This window comes from Lissotriton helveticus, chromosome 11 (genome assembly GCF_964261635.1).
Source record: "Lissotriton helveticus chromosome 11, aLisHel1.1, whole genome shotgun sequence".
Taxonomy (NCBI): Eukaryota; Metazoa; Chordata; class Amphibia; order Caudata; family Salamandridae; genus Lissotriton; species Lissotriton helveticus.
Window position 1 is genome coordinate 1,110,491,413 of NC_136072.1, and position 26,858 is coordinate 1,110,518,270.

General features: G+C 43.6%; 1 protein-coding gene across 2 annotated transcripts in view; it reads right to left on the minus strand.

Moving 5' to 3' along the window:
* The window catches only part of LOC144792661 (solute carrier family 2, facilitated glucose transporter member 11-like), a 504,197-nt gene that overhangs the window by 325,444 nt on the left and 151,895 nt on the right, over nucleotides 1-26,858 (minus strand). For both annotated transcript variants that reach the window (XM_078667808.1, XM_078667807.1), the window contains exon 5: nucleotides 16,591-16,720. In XM_078667808.1, the coding sequence (XP_078523934.1) occupies nucleotides 16,591-16,720 (130 nt within the window). The remainder of the gene's footprint in view (nucleotides 1-16,590; nucleotides 16,721-26,858) is intronic.

Here is a 26,858-nt window from a genome sequence, read left to right on the forward strand (position 1 = left end):
ACTCTCTATTTAACACTGGGTGTAACGGAGGTTATATTAGAGTGTGAGGAGATGCATTGTATTATCACATGAATGATATCATCAGTGATGTGATCATTGATATCAAGTGAGATGTCATCAGTGATGTCATTTGAGATGTCATCAGTGATGTCATCAGTGATGTCACTGACCATGTCATGAATGATGTAATATGTGACATCATCAGCAGTGGATTGCGGGTGCGCGATATATAGTTAGTGCAACTAACTATATATGGAATTTCAATGGTTTTGTGTGAGTAAAATAAGGTTTAGTAAATGCTAATTCCTAACTATATATGGTCTATAACCTATGGTTTTTTCAGTGAATTTTCAAGGTTTTGTAAATGCTAATTCCTAACTATATATGGTCTATAACCTATGGTTTTTTCAGTGAATTTCATTGGTTTTTTAACAGCTAATATCTGTAGCTGTAAAATTTATTCTTCTTTAAATCCAAAAATATATTTTATATGTTTATGAATAATTATTTTTTTAAATATTTTTTTTTCTTCGTTCCCGCTTCGCGAATCGGGAACCTTACAGTAAAAAAATGTTCAGAAAAATAAAAAAAAAAGTTCTTTTCAGAACTACCTCCCCGTTATTAAAAAATTGGTACAATATTTGGAACTGTGCCAACCTCTATTTCTCTTAGTTCGCTTCCTAGTTCGCTCGCTGGTACGCGAACTGGAAGCGAACCAAAAACAGTAAGTATAAGGGAAGGAAACACACACTTATGTTAAAAGAAAGACAGCTATAGGGGAGTAAACTAGAGATACTATTACCCATAATCCACTACTGATGATGTCACATATTACATCATTCATGACATGCTCAGTGACATCATCAGCAGAGGATTGCGGGTTTTTTGGCACCATGCCTTATCGACGGTTTAATAACGCTGCCTTTTGCTTTATATAAGTTTTCAAATTGTATGAAATATATACCAATAGGTCTTTATGAACCTTTAGGTAGTGCTTTTGTTCATGAGGTCTGGTCGCTTCCATACACATACAGATGTTTCAAAGATGATCAAGAAGTTTATCTGAATGGAGAGGAATGCACTGAGACGCCAGATCATTCACTAATGTGTAGGCACATACAGTTACACGATTCATGCAACAAACAGCGACCAAATATGGCTTGCGTGATGCAAGGCACGCCAGTTCCTGCTATCATCCCCACGTTCAAGTTGTTGCAAAATGGTAGTTATTTGATGCTCAATAATGAAGATTGTTCTGAGTTAATTAAAAGTATTCCTTTTATCGTAACAGTAAGTGAACGGGTTATTTGCTGCAGAAATGTTCTATTTCCTCCCACACATGAACATAGGGAGTTTTCAATCTGGCCACAAATACCAACCTTGGGACACGTTTCAACGGCATGACAAGAATAAGAGCTCTTTTGTTTCAGAGAGAGGTGGCCTTGAGTTCGGCCCGTGAAACTTTCGTACTTCACATAGCGAACACCCGTACACAGGTTTGCCTTTCAATTTCAGCAACATGTTTCCGACTATCTTTAACGCATCCTCCACAAAATCCCTGGCACACTTTTTTAAAGTTGTTACCAGTGGTCTCGTGACTTCATTTGAGAAAATCTTTGGAGTCATCCCTGCTCCCTTTCATTCCATTTTCTCCACTCTGGTTCGTGGATTGCATTTTTACTTGCATTACCAGCGGACGCTCTTGTACTTTTTTACATTTTTAAATATGGATGTCCCTCCTATGCAACCTCCGACCCTGCAGCTGCTGACACTGTTCCGCAATCGCATGCTAGAATATTATGGCACAATGCCGTTGGCGATATTAAGCACGGCATATGGATTATCTTTTCGGTTCTCCTACTTCACCTGTGTCCAGCCTGTATTTCACTGCCTGACCTGTGATTTCGATTGGGCCATTGATTTGTGTCTCTGCGGACCGGTTTCTCCTGACGTCGACTTTAATCAGCTGATGACTCCTATCATTACTCACGAGTTGATTTGTCCTGGCGAAAGGATTATGGCTGTGGCATTGATGCATGGACTACTTGGTCCCTGGAATTTACTGGCGGCAGCACAGTCTTTCTTGGAACACAGCTTTCTTGAAAACCCACCGAGCTGTCCTCTGATGGTGATAGAGGATCCGGTGCTGGGAGAGCACGTATGTTCTTTTCCGCTTTTAAATTGGATGGCTGAACTGTTTTCGGATGAAGACGGTGACTTCCTGTTGGAGGCTGTTGCAGCTTATTTTGCATACACAGTTATGTCATAGACCTTTTTCATGTTTCATATGCTGAGTACTAGCATTTCATTGACAATTCATTGACTTAATTGTCAAGTTTTTATTATTTACCTTGCCTATTGGCTTAAGACTCGATAAAGTACTTGGCTGTTTTATTTTTCTTTAGCATTGAATTTTCCTAGTTTTTAATGCTTTACCTTGCGGACCGTCCACATATAAACTTGCAATCTGCTCTCATGAGATGGCACTTCTATTATCTTATTCAGTTCGTTTCCGGATCATGAGGAGGTGTCATCTAGGTCCTGGATATCTTTACACCGTGTTAAGTTAGCATGGGCTCATTACCGGTTTAAACGCCATTTTTCCTTTTTTGCAACTTCTGCACACGACATTTAGTTGTTGCTTTAGCTTTCAACCTAGTAGTTCATCGTGGTTTACATGAGAATAATATGTTATTGCTCTACTATCTGCTTTGCTTGTTAAACTATATCTGTACAGCGAGTGCTAAAGTTTCAAGAACAACACGATACAGAATTGTTATGAGGTCTGATCTCCACGACTTCATACTCATAACATAAGTGCAACTTCTGCCAATTCTGGGCATGAGGCGGGTTTTATATTGCTTTGCCGAACACACATACACAACAGTTGATGCGGTTCACATGAAGAGAGAGCTGGTGTATGCTGATGTGATTCCTTCAAATCTAAGACACTAAAGTATGGGCACGCCCTAAACCAACACAAAGAGACCTTCTTAGCAAATAATATAATATGTGTATTAGGGAGGGTGAGATATAAGCAGCCGCGGGCCGTGGAGGGAGTTACGATGGGGCAGGGAGGCGGGGAGGGGGAGAAGCAGGGTGGAGCCCTCTCTACCTTGCCCCTCCCCCTCCCCGCCTCCCTGCCCCACCGTAACTCCCTCCACGGCCCGCGGCTGCTTATAAGTGTTGCTAACTCTTATTCATTTACAGCATGTTAACATACTGTCACCATTCGCTTTTTATGTACTAGTAACTATGCTGGTAATTTTGCTACTGATAATATGTGTACTTGTATTCTCCACCCTGCTTCTCCCCCTCCCCGCCTCCCTGCCTCACCGTAACTCCCTCCACGGCCCGCGGCTGCTTATAAGTGTTGCTAACTCTTATTCATTTACAGCATGTTAACATACTATCACCATTCACTTTTTATGTACTAGTAACTATGCTGGTAATTTTGCTACTGATAATATGTGTACTTTTATTATCTAAGGTACTACGCCTGAGAAGACGGCATTAGTAAATAAACATTTCAAATACACATGTGTTCTTCTTAACTCCATGTTCTGGTTTCTAAGAAATATATAACGACCGACTGTTCATGAGTTCCACGTATCCTGAGGTACTATAAGTTCATATTCTGGATTGTCTAAACATTGAGAGTTTGTTATATCCAATGTGACACTGTACCTAGCTTGCTAAATAGTTTTTGATTACTAACGTGAGTTTTGGGACACCCTAATTCGCCGAGGTTCCAATCCTCTGTCCACAGTTCTGTGTGAGAACAGAAACCCTGCGACAGGGGCACCCCCGACCCTTGCTGGACCTTCATCACACTTGCGATACAACTCCAGCAATGCGCCACCTTTACGGCACAGATACATCACGCATCTGTGCTGTTTTTGCCCCGTGATGCGCCGCATTGTAAATGCAGCACACCATAGGTGACGGAACAGCGGCACAGAATGACTAACACATCCCTGGTGATGCGCCAGTCATCATAAATCTATCCCTATGCTTCTTATCTTGTTAGAGATGAACCGCCATATGTATCATCAAAGTTATTTGCATTTCCTAAATAGCGAACTTTAAGGAATAAATAGCGATTCTTTACCATTCCTAGTTTGCGATGAGCTATTTGCTAATTAGCCGAATGTAGCCCAATGAAGCCCAATGTAGCCCAATGTAGCCCAAAGATGGCCGCCAGACACACAAAAAAACAAATGTAGCCCAAATATCAGCCAGATGTAGCCCAACTATAGCCCAGTGACAGAATGACCAATCAGCTTCGCAAACCTCCGTTACGCGAAGCGGAGCGCTGTTACAGATATATATCTTTTTTTGAACGTTAATTTCTCAAAATCCACTGGAGCACATATATTGAGACCTAGCAAAGGCACATCGGGCTACCAGTCCCTAATATTTTGCCAAGTTTCGTGCAAATCCATTCAGCCGTTCAATTATTATTTTTATTATTTTTTTTTGCCCCGCGGGGCCCTTTTAAAACCTCCACATCAAACCTAGGGGGTCAGCGAGGATCTACTATGCCCCCTTATAGTTATTTCCCCCTTTGTTTTGACCTCCTCTTGTCTCTCGATCCTACCGAGAGACAAGATGGCGGCCGCTACGGACTGTTTGGAATGTTGACAGACGCCGGAGAACCAATCAGCTTCGCTTCACAAAGCTCCGTTGCGCGAAAAGTCCGCGAACCAGAGCGCTAACCGGTCCGCTGTTACAGATATATATCTTTTTTTAAACGTTAATTTCTCAAAATCCACTGGAGCACATATATTGAGACCTACAAAAGGCACATCGGGCTACCAGTCCCTACAATTTTGCCAAGTTTCGTGCAAATCCATTCAGCCGTTCGGGCTGAAAGTGAGGCCAACCGCCCTATGGAAAACTCAATGTTAAAAACACGTTTTGGGACCCCCCTTTTTTCTCGGCCCCCACTGGACGAACCCCCCCCAAATTTTCAAGGGCTGCTCAGAAACAAAATGTGCCATTTTCCTGAAAATTTCAGCCAATTCCGTCCACAAACGCCAAAGTTATTAGACATAGAATTTTCAAAAAACCCATAGAGAAAAAATCCTAACTATATATACCTACTGGCGACCGCCAGTAGGTAATATATATATATATATATATATATATATATATATATATATCCAAACAATCCAACAATCAGAAAATAAATTCACACTGGTGCCGCGGCCTCTGTTAGTAAACGCTTTTAATTCAGCAATGCAAACGGGTGCCCAACGCGTTTCGCTGTTAAACTCACAGCTTGATCACGAGTGGATTTTTACCAAAACAATGTGTCATTTAAAGATACAGAGACTCGTTCCGCCTTCAATCAATGGAAACCATAGACAGACTTACAATGCAGAATTTGTAAACGATAAAGTTTCGTAAATACATGTGTTTAAAACAGTAATTCTTCAAAAAGAAAATGGATTTTAGTGCAACATATTTGGCAAATTAATAAAGCACGGGATTAAGCCACAGTGGGCAAAAACATACTCACGGGTTGGTAAGTATGTGGGTCAAGTTTACCAGTTACTAAAAATAATTAATAATTACATAGTCAAGCCCAAGTGGGCCAATGTCCATACAGACAACAATTGTTGTCAACCCATCTAAAGTGCTGCAGCTTGTCTTCCAGCTGTAAAACTCAAATAACAAAACAACATGCTACAGTGAGCAAAAATTAATCAAAGACACTGGAACTTGAACCAAAATTAATTCTGATATGTTGCAATAAGTCTTCAAACAGTTTACCACATGTATCATAACATCACGCTCAAGTGAGCAAAAAAAATGATCACTGGTCCGGATCTTCTAAATTGATATGTAGTTCTATCTGCAACAGAAGAGACATAAGGTTTCTAATTTACTGTTTTGGAACTCTCTCATAGGGTTTATTAAAATCAACAAAAGGGGAAAATGGAAGTACGGGTTCAGATGCAAGGAAGAGGTTATCAAAGCATCTCATCTAAGATGAATGGCTAGTTCTTCGTCAAAGTTAAGCCCGGTAGGCATCATGGTATTGTACTTTATGATCATTTTTGACTCAAGTTTCCTTAACTCAATTGTGTGATTTCCCCCTCTCTCTCTTAGTGGCACTGAGTCTAACACGCAGAATTTAAGGAGACTTGGGTTCTGATTGTGTACTTGGTGGAAGTGGCGAGCCACAGGATATTGTTTATCGTTGTTGGAGATAGCTCTAAGGTGCTCAAGGATTCGGAGTTTGACTTTTTTGGTAGTGCTCCCTATGTAATAGGGATCACACGGGCATCTTAAGGCATAGACTGCAAACTCTGTGTCACAGGAGAAATGTTTGGCAATTTTGAAAGGTGGTTTGTCTTTTCTCAGCTTGATATTCTTGCAGTTCTGGCTGTACTTGCATGCTTTGCATCTCATGCAGGTGAAAAAACCTTCAATGGGATTCTTACGCTTACATTCTTTTATAGAGCTGGTTGTGAGACTGTCTTTAAGTGACTTACATCTTCTGAAGGTGACCGATGGATAAGCCCCTACGTATTCGTTGAGATCTTCGTCTGTTCTAAGAACTTCCCAGAATTTATTCAGACTTCTCCTTACCTCCCAAGCCTGGTTATGGTAAGTTGTTATAAACCTCAGTTTGTCTGTCTCTTTCTTCTCTCTAGGTTTAGTCAAAAGTTCCTCTCTATTGAGATTTTTCACCTTTTCAATAGCGGCCTGTATATTGTCTTCTTTGTACCCTCTGTCTCTAAACCTGTTGCACATTATTTCTTGTTCTTCACTGTAGTCCTCAGCCGAGCTACAGTTGCGTTTGGCGCGCAGCAGTTCCCCAAACAGTTTGGCGCGCAGCAGTTCCCCAAACAGGATACTGGCAACCAGGTTTCTGGGGTGACAACTTTGTGATAATAAAAGACTATTCCCTGCTGTCTTTTTCCTGTGGAGTTTACTGCAAATCTCATTGCCCTCAATGAAAATTTCTAAATCCAGAAACACAATGCTTTCTTTGCTACTCTGGCTCGTGAACTGTAAGTTAAAGTTATTAACATTCAGTATTTGGAGGAATTCATCAGCTTCCGCTTGGTCTCCCTTCCAAATACAGAAAATGTTGTCTATGTACCTTGTCCAGAGGACGACATGGTCTTGGTACAGTTTGATGTTCCGGACCACCTGCTCCTCCCACCAGCCGAGGTAAAGACCTGCAAAGCTGGGGGCGAAGCAGGTCCCCATTGCCGTCCCCTGGATTTGTCTGTACAGGATTTTGTCAAAAATAAAAAAGTTGTTTCTCAAGCAAATCGAAATCATATCTAGTACCATATTGGTATGGACCAGATAGGATAATGATCTCTGTTTGAGAAAGTGTCTGCAAGCATCGACTCCAGCATTCTGTGGGATGCTGGTGTACAGGCTACACACGTCTAAACTAAGGAGGAGGTCATCTTCTTGCCAGTGTATCCCTTTGATTTTGTTTAAAAAATCACCAGTGTCTTTGATAAACCCTGGAAGGTTTTGCATGTATGGCTGTAGAAAATAATCTACATATTTAGAAACATTTTCCAATTTGCTGCCCCTGGATGACACTATGGGTCTACCTGGTGGCCTAGGGGTGTCCTTGTGTATTTTGGGAAGGAGATATAGAACGGGTGTTTTTGGATCTTTGCAATACAAATACATGTATTCACTATGTTCAAGCAATTCTTGATCCCTCCATAGTTTCAATTTGTCATAAATCATTCTATTAGATTCATCATATTCAAATATGTTGGCCACACTATATTTAGTTGCATCATTCAATTGCTTTAAACCTTCCTCTTTATACAGATGGAGTGGCCAGACCACAACATTTCCGCCCTTGTCAGCTTGTTTAATAACAAGGTCTCTACACTCCTCCAGAGCTACAATATCATCTCTTTGTGCTTTATTTAGATTTTGTCTACTTCTGTATTTCACAGAGTCCAGTCGTTTGAATTCCTGTATCATGCCTCTTTCAAAACAGTTAATTACATCACAATTGACTTGCGGTAAAAAGATTGATTTAGGCTTGAAACCACTGCCACTCATCATTTCAAAGTCAATGTCAGTGTTTACCAAATTAAGGAAGGGATCATCAATAATGTCCCGTTGATTACCAAGTTCCTGAACTGTTTGAATCATTTCGAGGTCATGTACATTTAGGTTGGTTGGGTCTGGTTGACCTTATTGGCTCTGTTCGTGTGTGTCGCAAACCACTTCTTAAGTTTTACTTTTCTAGTAAAGTGAAACAGGTCAATTCTAGATTCAGTGTAGTTAAAATTAGCCAAAGGGCAGAAGGACAATCCTTTAGAAAGAACATCAAGTTCCATTTCAGATAGTGAATAATTAGAAAGGTTTACCACAGTTGATGTGTCTTTCTTCATTTTTTCGCTGTTTTTCCCCTTGTTTGCATTCCCGTGGGGGCTTCTCCAGTCTTGGGAGTGGAGTGACCTCGTCCTCTTCCTCCTCTGCCTCCTCGACCACGATTTGTTCTTGGGCTTTCGCTTCCAGCTTGCAGGTTGAGAGCTCTCCCTTTTGCCATGAGCGTAATCTCCATTAAAAATCTTTCTTTTACCCTTTCTGTGTCGTTGGGGTCCGAAGTTTCATTTTCGGTGGCCGGTGCAATGCTAGCACCTTCATGTACTCCTGCCACCTCCTCGGTAGAAATTGAGACTGCTGTAGATGGGGATGTGCTCATGTCTCCTTTTCTCAGGTGGTCGAATTTTTTGCTGAATGTCAGTATTTGACCGTTCCTGTAATCTGCTTCATCTCGTTCAAATTTTAACAACTTTTTTTGTTTAATTTCATCTTCGATCTTAGGTAATCTTTTGTTCATTTTATTCAACTCAACTTCAAATTCCTCGGTGCCGCAGAGGTCTTTTAGCTTCCCCATAGTTATTTCAATTTCCTCATTGAGTTTATCGCAGTCTTTCTCAGCATATTTGATTAAAATTCTGAGCATGTTTGCTGAGCATTGTTCATTGTTACTCATCCATTCATTGATCATTTCCGGGTCTGGATTCTGAAAGGTGGGGATAGTATAGATTCTAAGTCCTCTGGGGACCCTTCCCACTTCCACATATTTCCTTAACGCCATGGCTTCCCAGCCCTTGGATTGTTCCTTTTTGGAGGCTTTCCATAAAGCATCCCAGAGTTTCTTTTTCTCATCTGGCGCACACGCTCCTGTTTGTGCTCCTTCACGAGCTCCTGCATCCGTCAAAGATTTAGTGAACAGCATGGTTGCTGCCTCTCTCCGTCTATTCACCCTCTCCGTTGCCATAGTGCTTAATACACTCCGTTCTGTGTTTCACTCTGCGCTTTTGACGGACCAGGAAGCCCCGATGTCAAACGGCTGCCTCGCCATATATATATATATATGCAATACAGCTTGAAACTTAGCACCTTTTCATCTCCAGCTCTCATTAGGAAGGTTCCTGTCAATGGATGTATCGCTCGTGACTGCCATAATAAAATATTTTTTTGATGTGACAGTGGGTAAGCATTTATTGCAGATTGGTTCTTGATGAACAACTAGGCTTGAAGGTTTTTGTATGTATAATTTGATACAGGGCCTCTGGCAAACATAGAAGTCTTTCTCTAGCTGACTAGTAGCCCACCTGCTTCCACTCCCTGGGATTCTGGCCAATGAACTGTGGAACATGTATCTCTACCCTTCAAAGGGTGAATCAGCACAAAGGTTAGCTGGGCATTGCATGCCACTAAAGGCCAATTGGAACAGCGTTGGAGGTGAGAACAGACTGGCCTGAGGTTGAGCCACCGGCAGAACCTCGTGGGGCTCTTGGGCAGGATGGATATGGGACTAACATTGTGCCCAGTAGACATACAGCAGAACTAGCCTTCAACCGGGTTGAAATACCCTTTTTCCCCTTTTGACAGAAAGAGAGATCCCTGATAGATTATTAAAAGTCCAGTTTGTAGACACCCCCCTGTACAGTAACCCAGTGGCCTTGCTTGTATTCTTCTGAGCTCAACAGATCTAGAGGAGCAGTAAACTACTGAGGCTACAAACTGCCTGCCAGGTTGGGAAAACCGGGGAGACTTAGAGTTGGGTTTATGAATAAATAGAGATTTGGTATTTGGGAGGGGCATCCCTTCCAGATATCTAATCTTTAAGCTATATATTAATGTTTTGCTACCAAAATCCAGTTACAGAACAATAATATTTTATCACCTTCTCACAGGAACTGGTAAGCCATATACACATGGAAACTGATCCCCAGAAGATTCCTTTCCTTTTGTGAAATTTTGCAAAATCTTATTTCTATGAGCAGGCAGTGGTCCATGAGACCACTGCCACTGCCTGTTCATAAAAATGCACATCACTATTTTCCTTTAAGGAAAAAGGGCTGCATTTAACCCCTTCAGCGCGGCGCGAATTTTCGCGCTGTGCTGAAGGTTCTAATGAGCCTATGGGCTCATGACGGAACGGTTCCGTCATGAGCACAGCTCAACCGACGCTCATGACGGCACCGTTCCGTCATGAGCATGGAAGGGGTTAAAAACAATTGCTTTATTTAAAAGCAATCACAGATATGGTGGTCTGCTGACCCCTCAACAGTCCACCATACCTAATGATGTAGTCAATCAATCAATCAATCAACATCTTTATTCGGTCATATTAAAAAATAACCATAAAAGCACATACAAATGGATCTATAAAAAGATGTTAATACAAAATATTATCATTTAAAATTCTGAATATTTCTTCACAATCCTAAGCTGAGATGAGAGTGTATAAAAGATAACAAAGAGATAAAAGTATATAAAAAACATTTCCTATCATAGGTCTAGTTACGTTGAGATTGCTAATCGAACTCAATTTACTGCATGTCATCCCTTTCCTTTTTCTCATGCAAGCCCATAAGAAAGTTGCTACAGAGAAGCAAACCATAGGACCTGACAGTGTTTTTAAAAAGGATAGTGCTACCCTACAATGCTTAAAGCCCATTTCCTTTAAAATTGGCTTCAAGTAGGCCTTCCGTTCCCTCTCGTAGTGCTTGCAAAATAAAACCAAATGCAGTTTGGTTTGAGGTGATATATTATCACACTGGCACAAGCTGAAATTGGAGTGGTTATGCATTTTTTCAGGATAGCCAAGCATTATGGGGAATCAAGTTGGTGCGGAATTTTAACAGTAAAAATCTATATTGTGAACTATTTATGTTGACTAGGTAAGAGAAATCTCCCTCAATTAGTGGTGGGTTAAGGTAATAAACCTATGCTACATGTTTCTCTTTATGGTATTCCCTACGCTTATATTCAGCCATCAACATAAACATAGCAATAACTTTCTGCTTGGACACCGTCTTACCGACCAGAGGATCTTTAAAAAGTTCATTAAGACCTATCTCTTTTAACACCTTCAATGCTACAGGATATTTGCCTCCTCTGCTGCAAATCGATATTTCCCATTGTTCATGACAAGGTCAGCTCGTCATAAGCACACGACCAGTGTACTTCATGACGAGCTGAGCTCGTCATGAGCAGCGAAGGGGTTAAAACTGTCTCCACATAGCTTCGCCACTTAGATCTTTTCCATTTATCCATCTCTATGCAGCTCTTATTTCATCAATCAATCAATCATATCACTTGTATAGCGCGCTACTCACCCGGAAGGGTCTCAAGGCGCTTGGGGGAAGGGAAGGGGGCCGCTACTGCTCGAACAGCCAGGTCTTGAGTTGTCTTCTAAAGGCGAGGTGGTCCTGGGTCAGCCGAAGGTGGATGGGGAGGGAGTTCCATGTCTTGGCCGCTAGGTAGGAGAAGGATCTGCCTCCGGCGGTGGCTCTTCGGATGCGTGGTACGGCCGCGAGGGCGAGGCTAGCGGATCGTAGCTGGCGGGTGGGCGTGTGGAAGGTCAGGCGGTCGTTGAGGTACTTGGGGCCCAGGTCGTGGAGAGACTTGTGTGCGTGGGTGAGGAGCCTGAACGTGATCCACTTGTTGATGGGGAGCCAGTGCAGGTTCCTCAGGTGGTCGGAGATGTGGCTGCGTCGAGGGATGTCTAGGATGAGTCGGGCAAAGGCGTTCTGGATGCGTTGTAGTCTTTTTTGTAGCTTGGCTGTGGTTCCGGCATAGAGGGTGTTTCCGTAGTCCAGCCGGCTGGTGACGAGGGCCTGGGTGACCGTCTTCCTGGTTTCGATCGGGATCCATCGGAAGATCTTGCGGAGCATGCGGAGGGTGTGAAAGCATGAAGAGGAGAAGGCGTTGACTTATCTGGTCATGGAGAGGGAGGAGTCCAGGATGAAGCCCAGGTTGCGTGCGTGGTCTGTTGGCTTGGGAGCGGTGCCCAGGGCGGGGGGCCACCAGGAGTCGTTCCAGGCGGAGGGCGATGGTCCCAGGATGAGGACTTCCGTCTTGTCTGAGTTTACTTTTAAGCGGCTGTTCTTCATCCACTCGGCGACGTCTTTCATCCCTTCGTGGAGGCTGGTTCTGGCGGTGTCGGGGTCTCTGGTGAGGGAGAGGATCAGCTGGGTGTCGTCGGCGTAGGAGATGATGTTGAGGTTGTGTCGGCGTGCAATGGCTGCGAGGGGTCTCATGTAGACGTTGAAGAGGGTGGGGCTGAGTGATGATCCTTGCAGGACGCCGCAGATGACTTTGGTGGCCTCGGAATGAAACGGGGGGAGGCGGACTCTCTGTTTTCTTCCAGCTAGGAACGAGATGATCCACTTCAGTGCCTTCTCTTGGATACCGGTGTTGCTGAGGCGCTGGACTAGGGTGCGGTGGCAGACAGTGTCGAACGCTGCAGAGAGGTCCAGGAGGATGAGTGCCGCTGTTTCCCTGTTGTCGAGCAGGGCTCGGATGTCGTCGGTGGCTGCGATGAGGGCGTTCTCGGTGCTGTGGTTGGCTCTGAAACCGGTTTGCGAGGAGTCGAGGGATCCATTCGTCTCGAGGAAGGCGACAAGCTGTCTGTTGACGGTCTTCTTGATGACTTTGGCAGAAAAAGGGAGGAGAGAGATGGGGCGGAGGTTCTTGAGGTCGGTGGGGTCCGCTGTTGATTTTTTCAGTAGGGCGCTGAGCTCGGCATGCTTCCAGCTCTCCGGGAAGGTGGCGGTGTCGAAGGAGGTGTTGATGATGTCTCGGAGTTGGGGTGCGATGGTGGAGACGGCTTTGTTGAAGATGTGGTGGGGGCAGGGGTCAGTCGGAGATCCGGAGTGGATGGTGTTCATCGTGCGGGCTGTGTCTTCGGTGGTCACTGCGGTCCAGGTGTGGAGGGTGGCGGTGGGGTGCGTTGGTTCGACGGTTGGGCGTGAGGATGGTGTGCCGAAGCTGTTGTGGATGTCGGCAATCTTGCGGTGGAAGAACGAGGCGAGGGAGTCGCAGAGATCTTGTGAAGGGGTGATGTCGTTGTTGCTGGTTCTGGGGTTGGAGAACTCCTTGATGTTGCTGAAGAGTTCCTTGCTGTCGTGGGCGTTGTTGTCCAGTCGATCCTTCAGTGATTTCTTCTTGGTGGTGCGGATGAGCTGGTGGTGCTTGCGGGTCGCGTGTTTGAGGGCGGTCATGTTGTCAGTGGTCCGGTCGAGGAGCCAGGCTTTCTCGAGGAAGCGGCAGGTCTTCTTGGAGTCCTTGAGTTCGTCGGTGAACCAGGGGGCCTTCTTGCTTCCGGGTTTGCTGGGGGGATTCTTCAGTGGTGCGAGGTCGTCGGCGCAGGCGGTCAGCCATTGCGTGAAGTTGCGGGCTGCTTCGTTGGGGTCCGGTGTGCTGGCAGGTGGGTTCTGGCTGAGGGAGGCGGTGAGCTGGTCGGCGGTGATCTTGCTCCAGCTCCTGTGAGGAACCTCTTTCGGGTGGTGGTGGGTGGTGGTTTTTCTGAAGCTGAAGTGGACCCAGCTGTGGTCGGTCCAGTGAAGTCCAGTGGAGTGGCTGAAGGCGATGTGCTTGCTGGATGAAAAGACGGGGTCGAGCGTGTGGCCGGCTTAGTGGGTGGGGGTGTTGACCAGTTGCTTGAGTCCGAGGTTGGCGAGGTTGTCCAGCAGGGTGACGGTGTTGCGGTCCTTGTTGTTCTCCAGGTGGAAGTTGAGGTCCCCTAGGAGGATGTAGTCGGCGGAGGGGAGGGCGTGTGGGCTGATGAAGTCCGTGATGTCTTCGCAGAATTGTGTGCGTGGTTCCGGGGGTCTGTGGAGGAGGGTTCCTCTGATGGTCGTCTTTCGGTCGGTGTGGATCTGGTAGTGGAGGTGTTCGGTGGCGGTGTAGGTGTCATCAGCGTCGGTCGTGAGTCGGCGTTTATCATTTGAGTCAGAGGTAATTTGTCACTCCTCCAAATGGAATGCCATAGGAGGAGTGGGGCTAGTTTTATGTAATCTGATATGTAAGGGAGGGTTAGTTTTGTGTGTAAGATCAGATTCATAAAGGAGAGAGGGAGGCTCACTACAGATTTGAAGAAATTATTTTCAATGATTTGTAGGGGTGTGGCTGCAACCGTGCCCCAAACCCCAGCTCCATAAGTCACGGGCGTTTTTACTCTGGGCTGATATATGTGTTTTATTGGCAGTAGGGGGTTTGGTGCCCAATTTCTTTGCAAATGATTTTACGGCAGTAATGCCCCTCTCCATCACAATCCTCCTACCTTCCATCAATTTTGCCCATGACAAATCTTTATCAAAAAGAATACCTAGATAGGGGAAAGAGTCTACAACCTCAATTTTTCCTGCATCTGCATTGAAATACGGGAATTCATCTCTTTTAGTGCCCCCATCTATGATTATAAAGGACTTAGATTTATTTACTTTTAACTGTAATGATCCCATAAAAGAGACATACGCTGTTATAGGCCTTTGTAGTCCTATCCCCGTTCTTGCAATTAAAACTGCATCGTCTGCATAGGACAAAATCGGTAGCATTTGATTTTCATAAAGGGGACCGTCCCTAGTAGCCACTATTAGCGCCTTCTCTACTCCGTTTGTATATAGGGAGAAGAGAAAAGAGGCCAGTACGCAGCCCTGTCTGACTCCTTTGGAAACTTTAAAGAGACGTGTACAATTTCCCGATTTAGAATAAATAGAGATTTGGTATTTGGAAGCGGCATCCCTTCCAGATATCTAATCTTTAAGTTATGTATTATTATTTTGCAACCAAATCCAGTTACAGAACATTAATATTTTATCACCTACTCACAGGATGTGGTAAGCCTTTAGCTAATGGGGACTGATCCCCAGACGGCCCCTTTCCCTTTGTGAATGTTTGCAAAATCAGGTTTTTATGAACAGGCAGTGGCTCATGACACCACTGCTACTGCCTGTTCACAAAACAGGTGTGCCATTTTTCTTTTTTAAGCAAAAGACACACAATTGATGATGGAATGCAGAAGAAATCATTACATTCACCCCCCCCCCCGGTCAAGAGATATGGGATAAACCCATAATTCTTTTGCTCACCATGCCACCCCAGTTTAGACCTGGCCATATGCAAATCAGTCTTGACCCAAAGGCAGTGGGTCACACAGAACGACCTATCTCTTGGAAATTAATGAGGTAGTCTGAATTGCGACCCACTATGAATTGGTATTTTGAGAAAAAAACTATTAATACATAGGTCTGTTCTCAAAATACCAGTAGGTTTGTTATAAGTCGGTGCGCAAAATGCGACCACTTCAAACAAATTCATTTAGTTCATTCCATTTGAGGAATTGCTAATTCTAAATCATTATTTGTAGCTATTTAGGATTCCATAAATTGAATTGTTTGTTCATGAGGGCCATACTTTCTGCGACATTGATACTTCTGTACATAAAGCCATCAAGTCTTTCGAGACATTAGGAAGACATGGAGAGGTGTGGCTCACTGGTTAGAGGCGGCAGACCTGTAAGCAGAGATCGGCCCGTGACCAGGGTTCAATTCCTGACGCGGCAGGGTCTTGGACCAGGGTCAACGGACTCGATAATTCTCGCCTCAGTGCCGACTCTAACCAGGGAACACACTCGGTAACTCTGGGCATTAAGCTTGCCTCATCTCTACAATGGCCCCCCGGGGATGCCTGGTTTCAATTCCTGACGCGGCAGGGTCTTGGACCAGGGTCAACGGACTCGATAATTCTCGCCTCAGTGCCTACTCTAACCAGGGAACACACTCGGTAACTCTGGGCATTAAGCTTGCCTCATCTCTACAATGGCCCACCGGGGATGCCTGGTTTCACCCTGGAGGTACCCAGAAAGGGTCCATCTCACAGGGAAAACCAGGACGTGGTCTACAGCGCCAGGACACTCGGGTAGAGTAACAGTGCGCTTTAAAAGTATCCCACATTCACATTTACATTTACATGCAAATATGTTATGAAAGAAATGCAAGTCAGATATACCCCCAGTGATCTATTTTTAATTTTTACAAATCAACTATTTGGCAGTTGCATACAACACCCTGCAAAATAAGTATTAAACTGCTTGTAGATACCATCACATATGAAAGGAAGAACAGTATAGTGCAATTAGAAATTAAAAAATGTTAAACTGAAAAAAGTGGTGAACAGGGTATAGTAAAAAAGAATCAGTGTTCCCTTCTAGAGATGCAAGACAAGAAGAAAGACAATTCAGCACACTTTTGGGTCAAATAAGACAAAACATGCACTAATGCTCACCTTAGCCCTAAAATTTGACCGCACAATTTTCCAAATGTCACAAAAAAAGAGCATGAGGCAGTGGTGAATCCACGCAGTTTTCTGGGGGCAACTTCAGACAGGTACTGCATGTGAATGTTCATTCCTAAACCTGGAAACCCAAAAAGAAAAAAGTTATCTGATAAACAAAAGGCAGCAATAGCATCATAGATATCATCAGTGATCAGCCTTCTACACTCCCTTTACTGTCCTTGCTTCTCTGTGCCTTATTTATTTATTGTTTATTTATTGCCAATTTGTGTGTGGCGAGAACAAGACCTGGATAACCAACAGTATGTGAAAGATGTCAGCGTTTGCTTCCTCGCACCTTGGACAGAGATATGGGTTATCAGGATATCTCTTAGCCATTTATTATTATTATGGTCACTGGGGATAAGTAAGGGCCTGATATCTTTTTGGCAGATGACATCAGGGTACCAGAGTAAAATGTCCTGGTAAAGTCCTTGCCTGCCAAATATAAAAATCTATTCTTGAGCATTGTCAGGAACCCGCCATCACAGCTGTTCCTGTCAATGCTTATTTAAGTTTGATGCACGGCTCCATCAATATGTCACACTTATATTTATTTTGCTTTCAAAATAAAATTCATGAAGCAGAACTTTCTTTTTCAAAACAAAAAAAGGCAATGGCCCATTTGCCATAGGAGTCATCTCCCATGGCGAAGTGGGCATCTTTATGTTTTTACTGCCCCTTGCCACCAGGCTAAGTCTGATGCAGATCATTGAATTGTGTGAATCTGTAGGTACTAGAGGTTTATTTTACGGCCATCATTACACCTTGCTGTAGTCCATGTGTGAAAGTGGTTTCTAAACGTACAACTTTGGTGGTTCATTTGCCTCTTCACACCAGGTTATTCTAGTAGCATTTAACAGAGCATTGTATGTTACTGAATTGACACATACTTGGATCAAATGTGTCTTTAACATATTCAAGTTTGTGTTCTGACCATGGGTTTTTATTATCTGTTTTAACAACTTTCTTAAAGAATGGGAGGCACCATAGGGAGATCTTTGGCAAAAATAGCAACTTTGTGTTCAATCGCTTTAGGTAACTATGCCAACAGAAATTGGTCATTTGTAGCAATCTGGAATGTTTGTTATTTCATTTGATCTTACTCATTATGATCTACACAAGTGCGGCACCACTTACAAAGATTTTTAAATTTTCTCCTTCAGGATCTGTAGTAACAGATTACCATCTCAATCGTCCTTGCAGTTGGGCGGCCAAATAATATGTCCCGAAGTTGTGGGAGCCCAGTCTGAATATATGACGTTACAACGCAAACAATTTCAATGCATGCTTTTACAAAGCGTTTTTTACGCTCCAACTATCATTTCATCGCATAATTTTTCAATGCATGCCATTACAACACATTTGTAAAAACTACCATTACAACGCATTCCATTACAATGCATACCATTATAACGCATACCATTACAACGTATAATACTTTTAGGGTAACAGTAGGGCAAGTGTTGGATAGTGTAGGGGTAAAAATTACTATTCCCACTCTAATTAGTGCAACAGTAGGGAAGTGTTGGATATTGTAGGTGTAAAAATTACTATTCCCATCTACCCCAAACCCCATACCCACCCTAAAACTAAAAAATCTCTATTACCTTATAATACTTTGTAATGACATGCGTTGTAATGGTATGCATTGTAATGACATGAGATGTAGTGACATGCGTTGTAATGGCATGCATTGTAATGGCAAGCGATGTAATGGCAGTTGCGTTGTAACAGCTGCGTTGTAAAAGTAGTGCGATGTAATGACTGCATTGTAATGGATGTTTCCCACCCAGTCCAGGCCTTTCAAGTGGTCTTTTAGGGTTATCATTTGCAAGTCTCTTTCTGCCCAAACATAAGATCCAACAAGAGTGAATATATTGCTCCTTGAAGAAGGTCCTTTAATAATTACGATGAGTGCCAAAAAATAATAGAAGAACTTAGGAAGAAGAATCAGTTACTCTATTGTGACCCTCCCCAGCAGTGACATTGGTAGTCTTTCTAGGCTACCACTAGTAGATCATTGTGTTTGTGGAATATTGTTACACCCAAGAACTTAAAGGATCTAGTTAGAAAATTCAGACAGCATTGTCATTACTTTTTGTAGACTGACATTAGGGTCCAGCAAGAATGCAGAGCATCAGCAGCAGATCATTTTATGACATTATATGTGTCTTATGAAAGAGAGTTATACCGTAGTCCTGCTCCTTACTCTGTATTAGACACGCAAGTGGCTCCATAGCCAGGGCAAACAGGAGCTGCAACAAGGAAAGTCCCTGTCTCATAGCCCTGTGGATACATCACTCTTCAAAGTTAACTTGAACTGCATTAATCTGAGCCAAAGATTAGGTATGTAGTAGGTCTATTCACTTTAGGGCACTTTAACATGAAATATTTTCTAAATCATCCTCTAGAATACAGCTCCGCCTTTGTTTTTCTAGATTCCGTGGCAATATAGACTTAGCAGCACCCATACTAGAGACATTTTTTAATGACTCTCTCTTCCAGCCTTGAATTTTTAGATAACAATTATTTGCTGGGACTTGAAACACATACTTGAACGAGAAAGGCAAAACTAGGGGTGGGCATAAATCTCGTAATTCCATGTATCATAATCATGCGGAATTACCTAACAATTCCACAGATTACGCAGAATTACACAAGAAGAGTCATTCTGAATTTAGTTCTGTTTTCTTAGTGTAAAAATGCCCTTATGTCAAAAATGAATGTGAAGATACATTTTGTGCTTTGAAATAGAGCTAAATGCAAATGAACACGGATAGCAGGACGAGCAGCTGTTCGCGCACGGTAAATATGCACATGGGGTAGGATTTTTTCCCAGGCTGTAGATCTAGTTTGTTAGTGCAAAATACAGCAAAACATAAACAGCAGCAAGAAAAGTCACTCACTAAATGTACTCTCACAGTAGGATTTTTGTCTCCAAAAATAATTTAATTACGTGAGCAAGTGTAATTGCATTATTATCAGTAATTATGTGTCAGAGAGTAACACAGAATTACAGAAATTACTTTTACTACTCCGGTGTACTTAAAATTACTCCCAGGCCTAGGCAAACCACAAATTGTAGGATGTAAAGTGCTACTGCAAAAGAAAGGGAAACATGGCTAATGATGGCACACAAAACTCAATAAAATGGCTGTGGAAAAGCCCTACATCTGAGCGTGCAGTGTGTGAGGGAGTAGAGGGCTGATGGTGACATATATTTCAAGATGAGGGTCAACGTTGTTCAATCGCAAAATGTTGCTCTAAAATTAAATTTCTATTTAAATTCATTATGCTTGATGAATATTATGGTGGGTGACAGCAAAAAGCTAGTAATTTGTGGACCAATAATTAGAGAAAATTAGAATCAGGCTTTTGAATGAGAAGAGTGCTGAAGGGAGAGCATTGAGAGAAGTGTTAGAGAAGGCACCAAAAGAGATGGTGTGGAACCTGATTCAGGAGACAGAAGGCATACTAGGGCTACTAGGCCTTAAATGAAGAGGTTAAGTACATTTGCCACCGATGGCCAGTGCATTGGCTTATTGTGGATGCAGATCACTGAGCACCAAAGTTTTCCCAATAATGCAACGTCCAGCCAGTACTTTAACTTGATTTGAAAAAGTATGTTAAGATACCATCACTTACAACTACACAAGGAAATGGAAACTCGGAATGCCAGGATACTACAAGTGTGCTATTATCTAGGAGTAAGCAAAAAGTGCTACAGGGAAAAACCTAGACAGGTGCTTCTTATATTATGGGACGTGACAGGTTTTCTACAAGTTAAGTGACCCAGGGGTCAGTCTCTGTAATGTGCCATACTGATAGGTTGCCAACTCACCCAGAGGAGCTCATAATGGTGTTATGGCTCAGTCTAAAGCAGTGCTCTCCAACCTTTTTTAGAACCGCCAACCAATCTTTGGAACAACAATTTATAGTTACCCACCTAGCTTTAACAGACATCAGGGACATTTTTTTTAATGGAATAGTGGACATATTTTCATAATTCTTTGAATTGCTGAATTAGCATACTCTTAACATGTTTGTGCCAAGCTAAGAAAGCAGCCATCACAGCCCATATCGACACTGCAGCCAACCACACAAAGGAACTTTTTAAAATTGTCAAAGAATTTTCCATCCCAGGAGCTACAAAGAACACCATCCACTGCTCCCAAGAACTCTGCGACACCCTCTTGGACAACTTCCTTGGCAAGCTTGCTGCCATCCACAAAAATTTCACCTCCAAACCCACTGCTCTTAACCTAAAAAATCTCAACCATACAGAGCAAACCAGCCGAATAATCACCACATGGTCTCTGCTCACCACTCAGACCATCACAGCCATCATATCCTCAATACATTCGCGGGTGCCCACAGTCCCCTGCCCCCACCATCATTTCAACCTCAGAATTAACCCTATCAGCACGGAACTCACCAGCATCATCAACACCTGCATCTCCACAGCAGCCTTCCATGTCGAACGGAAACATACCAAGGTCAGACCCCTCCTCAAGAAACCCTCCACCACCCCATCAATGTTGAAAGTTATCGACTGATCTTCCTGCTCCTCAACCCGGCCAAAGTACTTGAGAAAGCCATCAACCTACAGGTCATCAATAACCTAAAACAAACCCACCTTCTCTGCATCGCTCAATCAGGATTCTGTGCCAACCAAAGCATAGAGACCATGCTGATCACTGCCACAGACGACATAAAAACTCTCCTCAACTGCGGAGAAACTGTGGTCCTGATCCTCCTCAACCTCTCTGCTGCATTTGACGCAGTCTCCCACCAAACCCTCAACAAAAGACTCTCCAACATTAGCATGAAACACAATATCCTTAAGTGGATCCCCTCTTTCCTCACAGGATGCATAAAGAGCATCCAACTGCCTTCCTTCACCTCCAAACTCGGACATCATATGTGGCATACCCCAAGGGTCATCCCTTATCCCCTTAATGTTCAACATCTACATAACCCCCCTCGCAGACGTCATCAGATCCCACAGCCTCAACATGATCTTCAACTCAGACAGCACTCAACTAATTGTCTTGCTCTCCCAGTACGCCGCCAGTGCCAAAACCAATTTCTGCTATGACTAAATTAGCCAACTGCAAGAGGGACAACTACCTCAAACTCAAAAACTACAAGGTGGAAGTACTGATCTTTGAAAAGAACACATCTGTATGGGACCACAGTTGGTGGCTAGCAGAACTCAGAACAACACCCACACAGACAGACTATGTACACAACCTAGGCATCATCCTCAAGACTGAACTGACCATGAAACTTTAAGTCAATGCAGTCACCTCTTCCCGCTTCCACACCCTCCGCATGCTCTGCAGAATCTTCAGATAGATACCAGTTACCACCAGAAAGACCATCACACAAGCCCTCATCACCAACCACCTCAACTACAGCAACACTCTCTATGCCGGTGTGTACACCCTACTCCTCATAAGACTGCAGACCATACAGAATGCTGCAGCCAGACTCATCTTGGACATATTCAAATGGACCTACATCACCCCCACCTCAGAAGCCTCCACTTGCTCCCCATCCAGAAAAGATGCCAGTTTAAGATCCTCAATCATGCCTACAAAACTCTACACTACCAAGGGCCATCCTACCTCAACCATCGACTGAGCTACCATCTATCCACAAGACACATGCGCTCCTCATCCCTTGCCCTTGTGCACCCCCCACATCTGTCACAGCCAAAGATGTGGCTTCTCCTACATCACCACCAAGACCCGGAATGGCTATGCCACTCCACCTCAGAACAGCACCCTCCCTGTCGGACTTCAGAAAGAAACTCAAGACCTGGCTTTTTGACTGAGACACAGTCTACCCCTCAGAGATGCCTAGAGGTGATATTGCTGGACTTTAGAAATGCTGATTGATTGATTGAGTGTTTCTCTCTTTAACAGGAATTGTTTTTAATTGTCAAGACCATAAACAAGCCCTTTGATATGCCAATATTGGACTGTGGCCAAGATATGGATCTGTCTATAAAAGTGTCAGATGGTGAACTGCACTGGAGCTGGAACACTTTTCAGAGTGTGGTACTGTCTTGTGGCATCTGTTCATTAAAATCACAAGTTTTTTTGTATTTCTTAGTGCTGATACCAGCAATTTTAGCAAATTTGAAAAACCTTTCCCTCAGCAGAGTATGGCAGTAAGACCTCATATCCAATTTTGAGATTAATGGAGTCCCAGTAGTGCATTTTTTAGAATATCTCTTCTCTCTCTCTCTCTAGTTTTAGAACATTGCTCAAAGGCATTGAAGGGATTTACTTGAGCACCAAATTACAGTACAGAAGGTCAGATTTAATTTAAGAATGGGAGATTAAGTGATTTGCCCACAGCCAATGTTGGGACTCAAACCTGGTTCCACAGATCCAAAGTTGGTAGCGCTGGCTGTTATGCCACATCAGTGCCTAATTTGTAAAAGTATGAGTTCCATTGTTTAAAGCTCTGCTCAGAAGCCCACGGCGAGTACTATTAAATATCAGCGCACCAAATACCAAGGATGCGTAGTCTTCAATCCACCCGAGTCCTCTTTGATCCACTGCCAGACACTTCCCATCCCTGTAGCTCACTCTTGCAGATTTCTGCTTTCTCCCTCTGTGATTTTTTTTCCATCCTTCTCTTCCTCTCCTTTCCCTATTGTTTGTTTTTCTCTGCTCTGCTCTCAGGAAATGTCTGGACCGAAAAAAATAAGTGCTGTTCTGGAAACTAAGTGCCGAGGTCACCTATTGGCAACCACCAGCTCAAACTAAGCACTGGACCACATCCATTTTTCTCAATCTGTCTGTGTAAATAGTAGGGACGATTGTGTATAATTACGTTGAGTGAGCACATTCTCTGTTGAAATGGCTTCATGAAGGTAAAACTTCCGAAAATTACTGGAAGGTTCACCTGAATCTGTGCAAATGTCTGTTTTTAAACTGGACTTAGGGACATAGTTGAGCTCCAGTGATGCTTGAACAATTTCCAGAGTAGGCGTGCTGACCAGAATGTTACATCACTGTGGTCAAAGGACTTGTGAGAAATCCTAACTTCACACAAATTAATTCAACAGGAGAGTGCTATTTGTGTCATTTAAAGGGAGCAAATCTTCAATTAAAATGGCCACTAGATTTGCATAGACATATAGTTTTACTGATAGAACTATATAGAACACAAATGATAATTTAAGGAAAATTGGGTTTCAGTGAATATTTATCATTTGCGTATCACTAAGTAAACGTGTGTTGATTTGTTTTGACTCAAATACAATGTTTGTTTCCGAATTATGAAAACAAATATGCTTCTTTTTTGCTTTCCTAACTGCTGATATATTCTGTTTGCTATATGATAATCTACTTAGGTTAAAGTGGATTTATACATGATGAAGTTAGTAAGATTTTAACTTAGATATTTGGGTTAAAGCGGTGGAGTTTTCTATGAGGAGTATAGTGTATAAATATATGTGATATATTTTTTTTCCACTGAAAAGCAAACGTTAATATGGAGTATATGAGTATAATTTGCACAACTATTGACATCATATGTAATATGTTAGGCCATACGCAGTGCATCACAGCAATGCAAGTTAAACGTATGTCAGTTAATTATAACTGGCAAATTTTCATTTTTTTGGGATTTTAAACAGTAATGCATTTGCACTGAATTTGTAAGTGTGTTTTTTGTTTTTTTTACAATAAGGTAATATTGTACTACTCTCCTCACTTTTAACTCCACTTGAACCTTTGCTTTCTTCAGTGAATTCACGTTTTTTAATGTACAGAAATATTTTATTGCGAAATATTTGAACCAACCCTCCTCCACTCAAGGCCAGAACTACCCCGCACTGGGTGGCCAACCCCCATGCTGTTCATGAAGTTTGGCTGCTTCCTGGAAAGTTTTGGGGTGATCTGATCTGTCAAGCAGAGGCCAAGGAATTAGGGAGATCACAAACATTAATTTCCCCTGTTAATTCCCATGGTAAAGAGTTAAAGCAGCTGCGAAAAAATGACTCAACGAATTGCATCATATTTGGGAAAAGGTTCGAACTTTACTAAGCAAGCGTGTTTTTCATTATTTTGTGTAATACCATTCATCCTTTTGAGAAATTTGTATTTAAACAGGACCATCATTTTAAAAAAATTGGGCCTTCTGATTGACCCAGGGAGAATTTCCTCCCTTAGGCCCTTCTGGTACCACAATACCGGGCCTGTTATGGTGCAAGGTGATGTGAATGGCTGGTTGCATCTATTCATGGAATGCAGTGGCATCCATTTTAGAATTAAGGAACTCAGCCACTCCGGTGCTCACACCCTCCCTCCCCCAGGGCAACGCGGCTACAAAGGGACATTGCTTCCATTAAAAAGATGTAGAAAAAAATGTTTCGCACGGGGAGAGTATGGAAGTATTTGAGTGCCGGTACTGCAGAAATGACAACGACTACGTTATGAAAATGCACGACTTATTGACAAGCCCCTTGCGCCTCCCTTACGTCATTATTCCCACGTTAAAAATGACGCAAACGTGGCGCAAGGGGCTTGTAAGTCTGCCCCAGAGTCTTTTGTACGTGAACTTGGCAGTCAAATATTTAGTTGGCATGTTTCGGAGCTAATACTTCTCTTGTGTTTTTAAAACACACAGCCTGTCTGCTGGTGAAGGAACTTTAAATTACCTATGCGGTACCTGCTGCCCTAGGAGCGCACATAATCTTTTGCATGCTGTGATCTGAGCACTTGTTTTCATCAGCATGCCCTGCCCGCAATGCAGTCACTGGCCCATACAATGCAGAAACCGGTAAAACATGCGTAGAGTTGCAATGAAAGTGAGAGCGTAATGGGGGCTGCCTGGCCAGCACAGGGTGGTCATGGGTGCCCTGGGGCGGCTTCACCAGAATGGCCAAGGTTCATTGTGTCATGTAGCTCCCATTGATCATGCCCAAGGGGTGTCTGCAGAGCATCTCAGCACCGTGGACAGCTTGCTGTGTCTGCAGCTCTCTTTGATTGCTCCAGAGCCGCCCTTACCCATGGTTCATCTTTGCTTGCAGGTCCTTTTGTTTCGTCTCTGGGGCTCGTGCGCCTGCAGAGCCGGCCTGCCCTGGTGTACTGTGGTCTTCAAACTCAGTTCAGAAGCATGGACAACTTGCTGTGACTTGCAGCTCTCACTGCTTGCTCCAGAGCCGCTCTTAAATGGTTCATCGTTGCTTGCAGCTTCTTGTTTCGCCTCAGGAGGCTTGTACACAACAGAGCCGGCCTAGCCCAGGGTACTGGGGGCTTCAAGCTCACTTCAGCATCATGGGCAGCTTGCAGATTACTGTGGCCGGCAGCTCTGACTTCTTGCTCCAGTCCAGAGCCGCCCTTACCAAGGTTCAGCTGTTTCGTCTCTGTGGGCTCGTGCACAGTAGAGCTGGCCTGGCACGAGGTACTGTGGGCTCCATGCTCAGTTCAGCACCATGGATAGACTACCAGGCCTGGGGCGCCCGCTATGTCGTCCACATCAGCTTGTATCCTGTTCAGCACCACGGATAGTGCTTTGCGCGGCCTGCCGCTCCCGTGTGTTCGCCCTGAACTACACTGAAGAACCTCCCTTCCTGTGGGAGCCGAGTGCATAAGACCCGGACGGCGCACACCTGAAACAAGATTACTTCCTAGCAAGGTCTATAAAAGGAGTACCACTGGATCCCGCGAGGGCAAAAATGGCGGATGGAGCCCGCCCGTGACGAGAGACGGCCCGACCCCTCTGAGCAACATCAGACGGCTTGAGCCCTCTGAGCAACGTCGCAGCTACAGACTCTACGGACACCTCCGCATCTTGAGAATTGCAGTGGTGAGCCCCGCGAAGTGCGCTCGGGGTTTTTGTGGAGGCGGTGGAGTCTGCGGCGCACTTCATCCTTAATGCCTGACTTTAACATGGCAGCCAAAATTGCCCTCAAATGCGCCTGGAGCTGAAGCTCCGTGCCGACCCTGCTCTCCAGGCTACGGGGGTGACCTTTGCAGCACTCCACTCCAGAATAGTAGTAGTAGTAGTAGTGTTTTTATTGTATGATTATTTAAAATCTTTACAATCTTTACAAGCAGTAAGAAATGTACGTCAACAAAATTTAAAATACAAGTTTAAAAATTGTCATTAAGTCTAATGATTATCTAACAATAGTCTTTACGGTATGTCACGGGCCTCATTCAAAGGTATTGAGTCCAATTATTTTGCTTTAG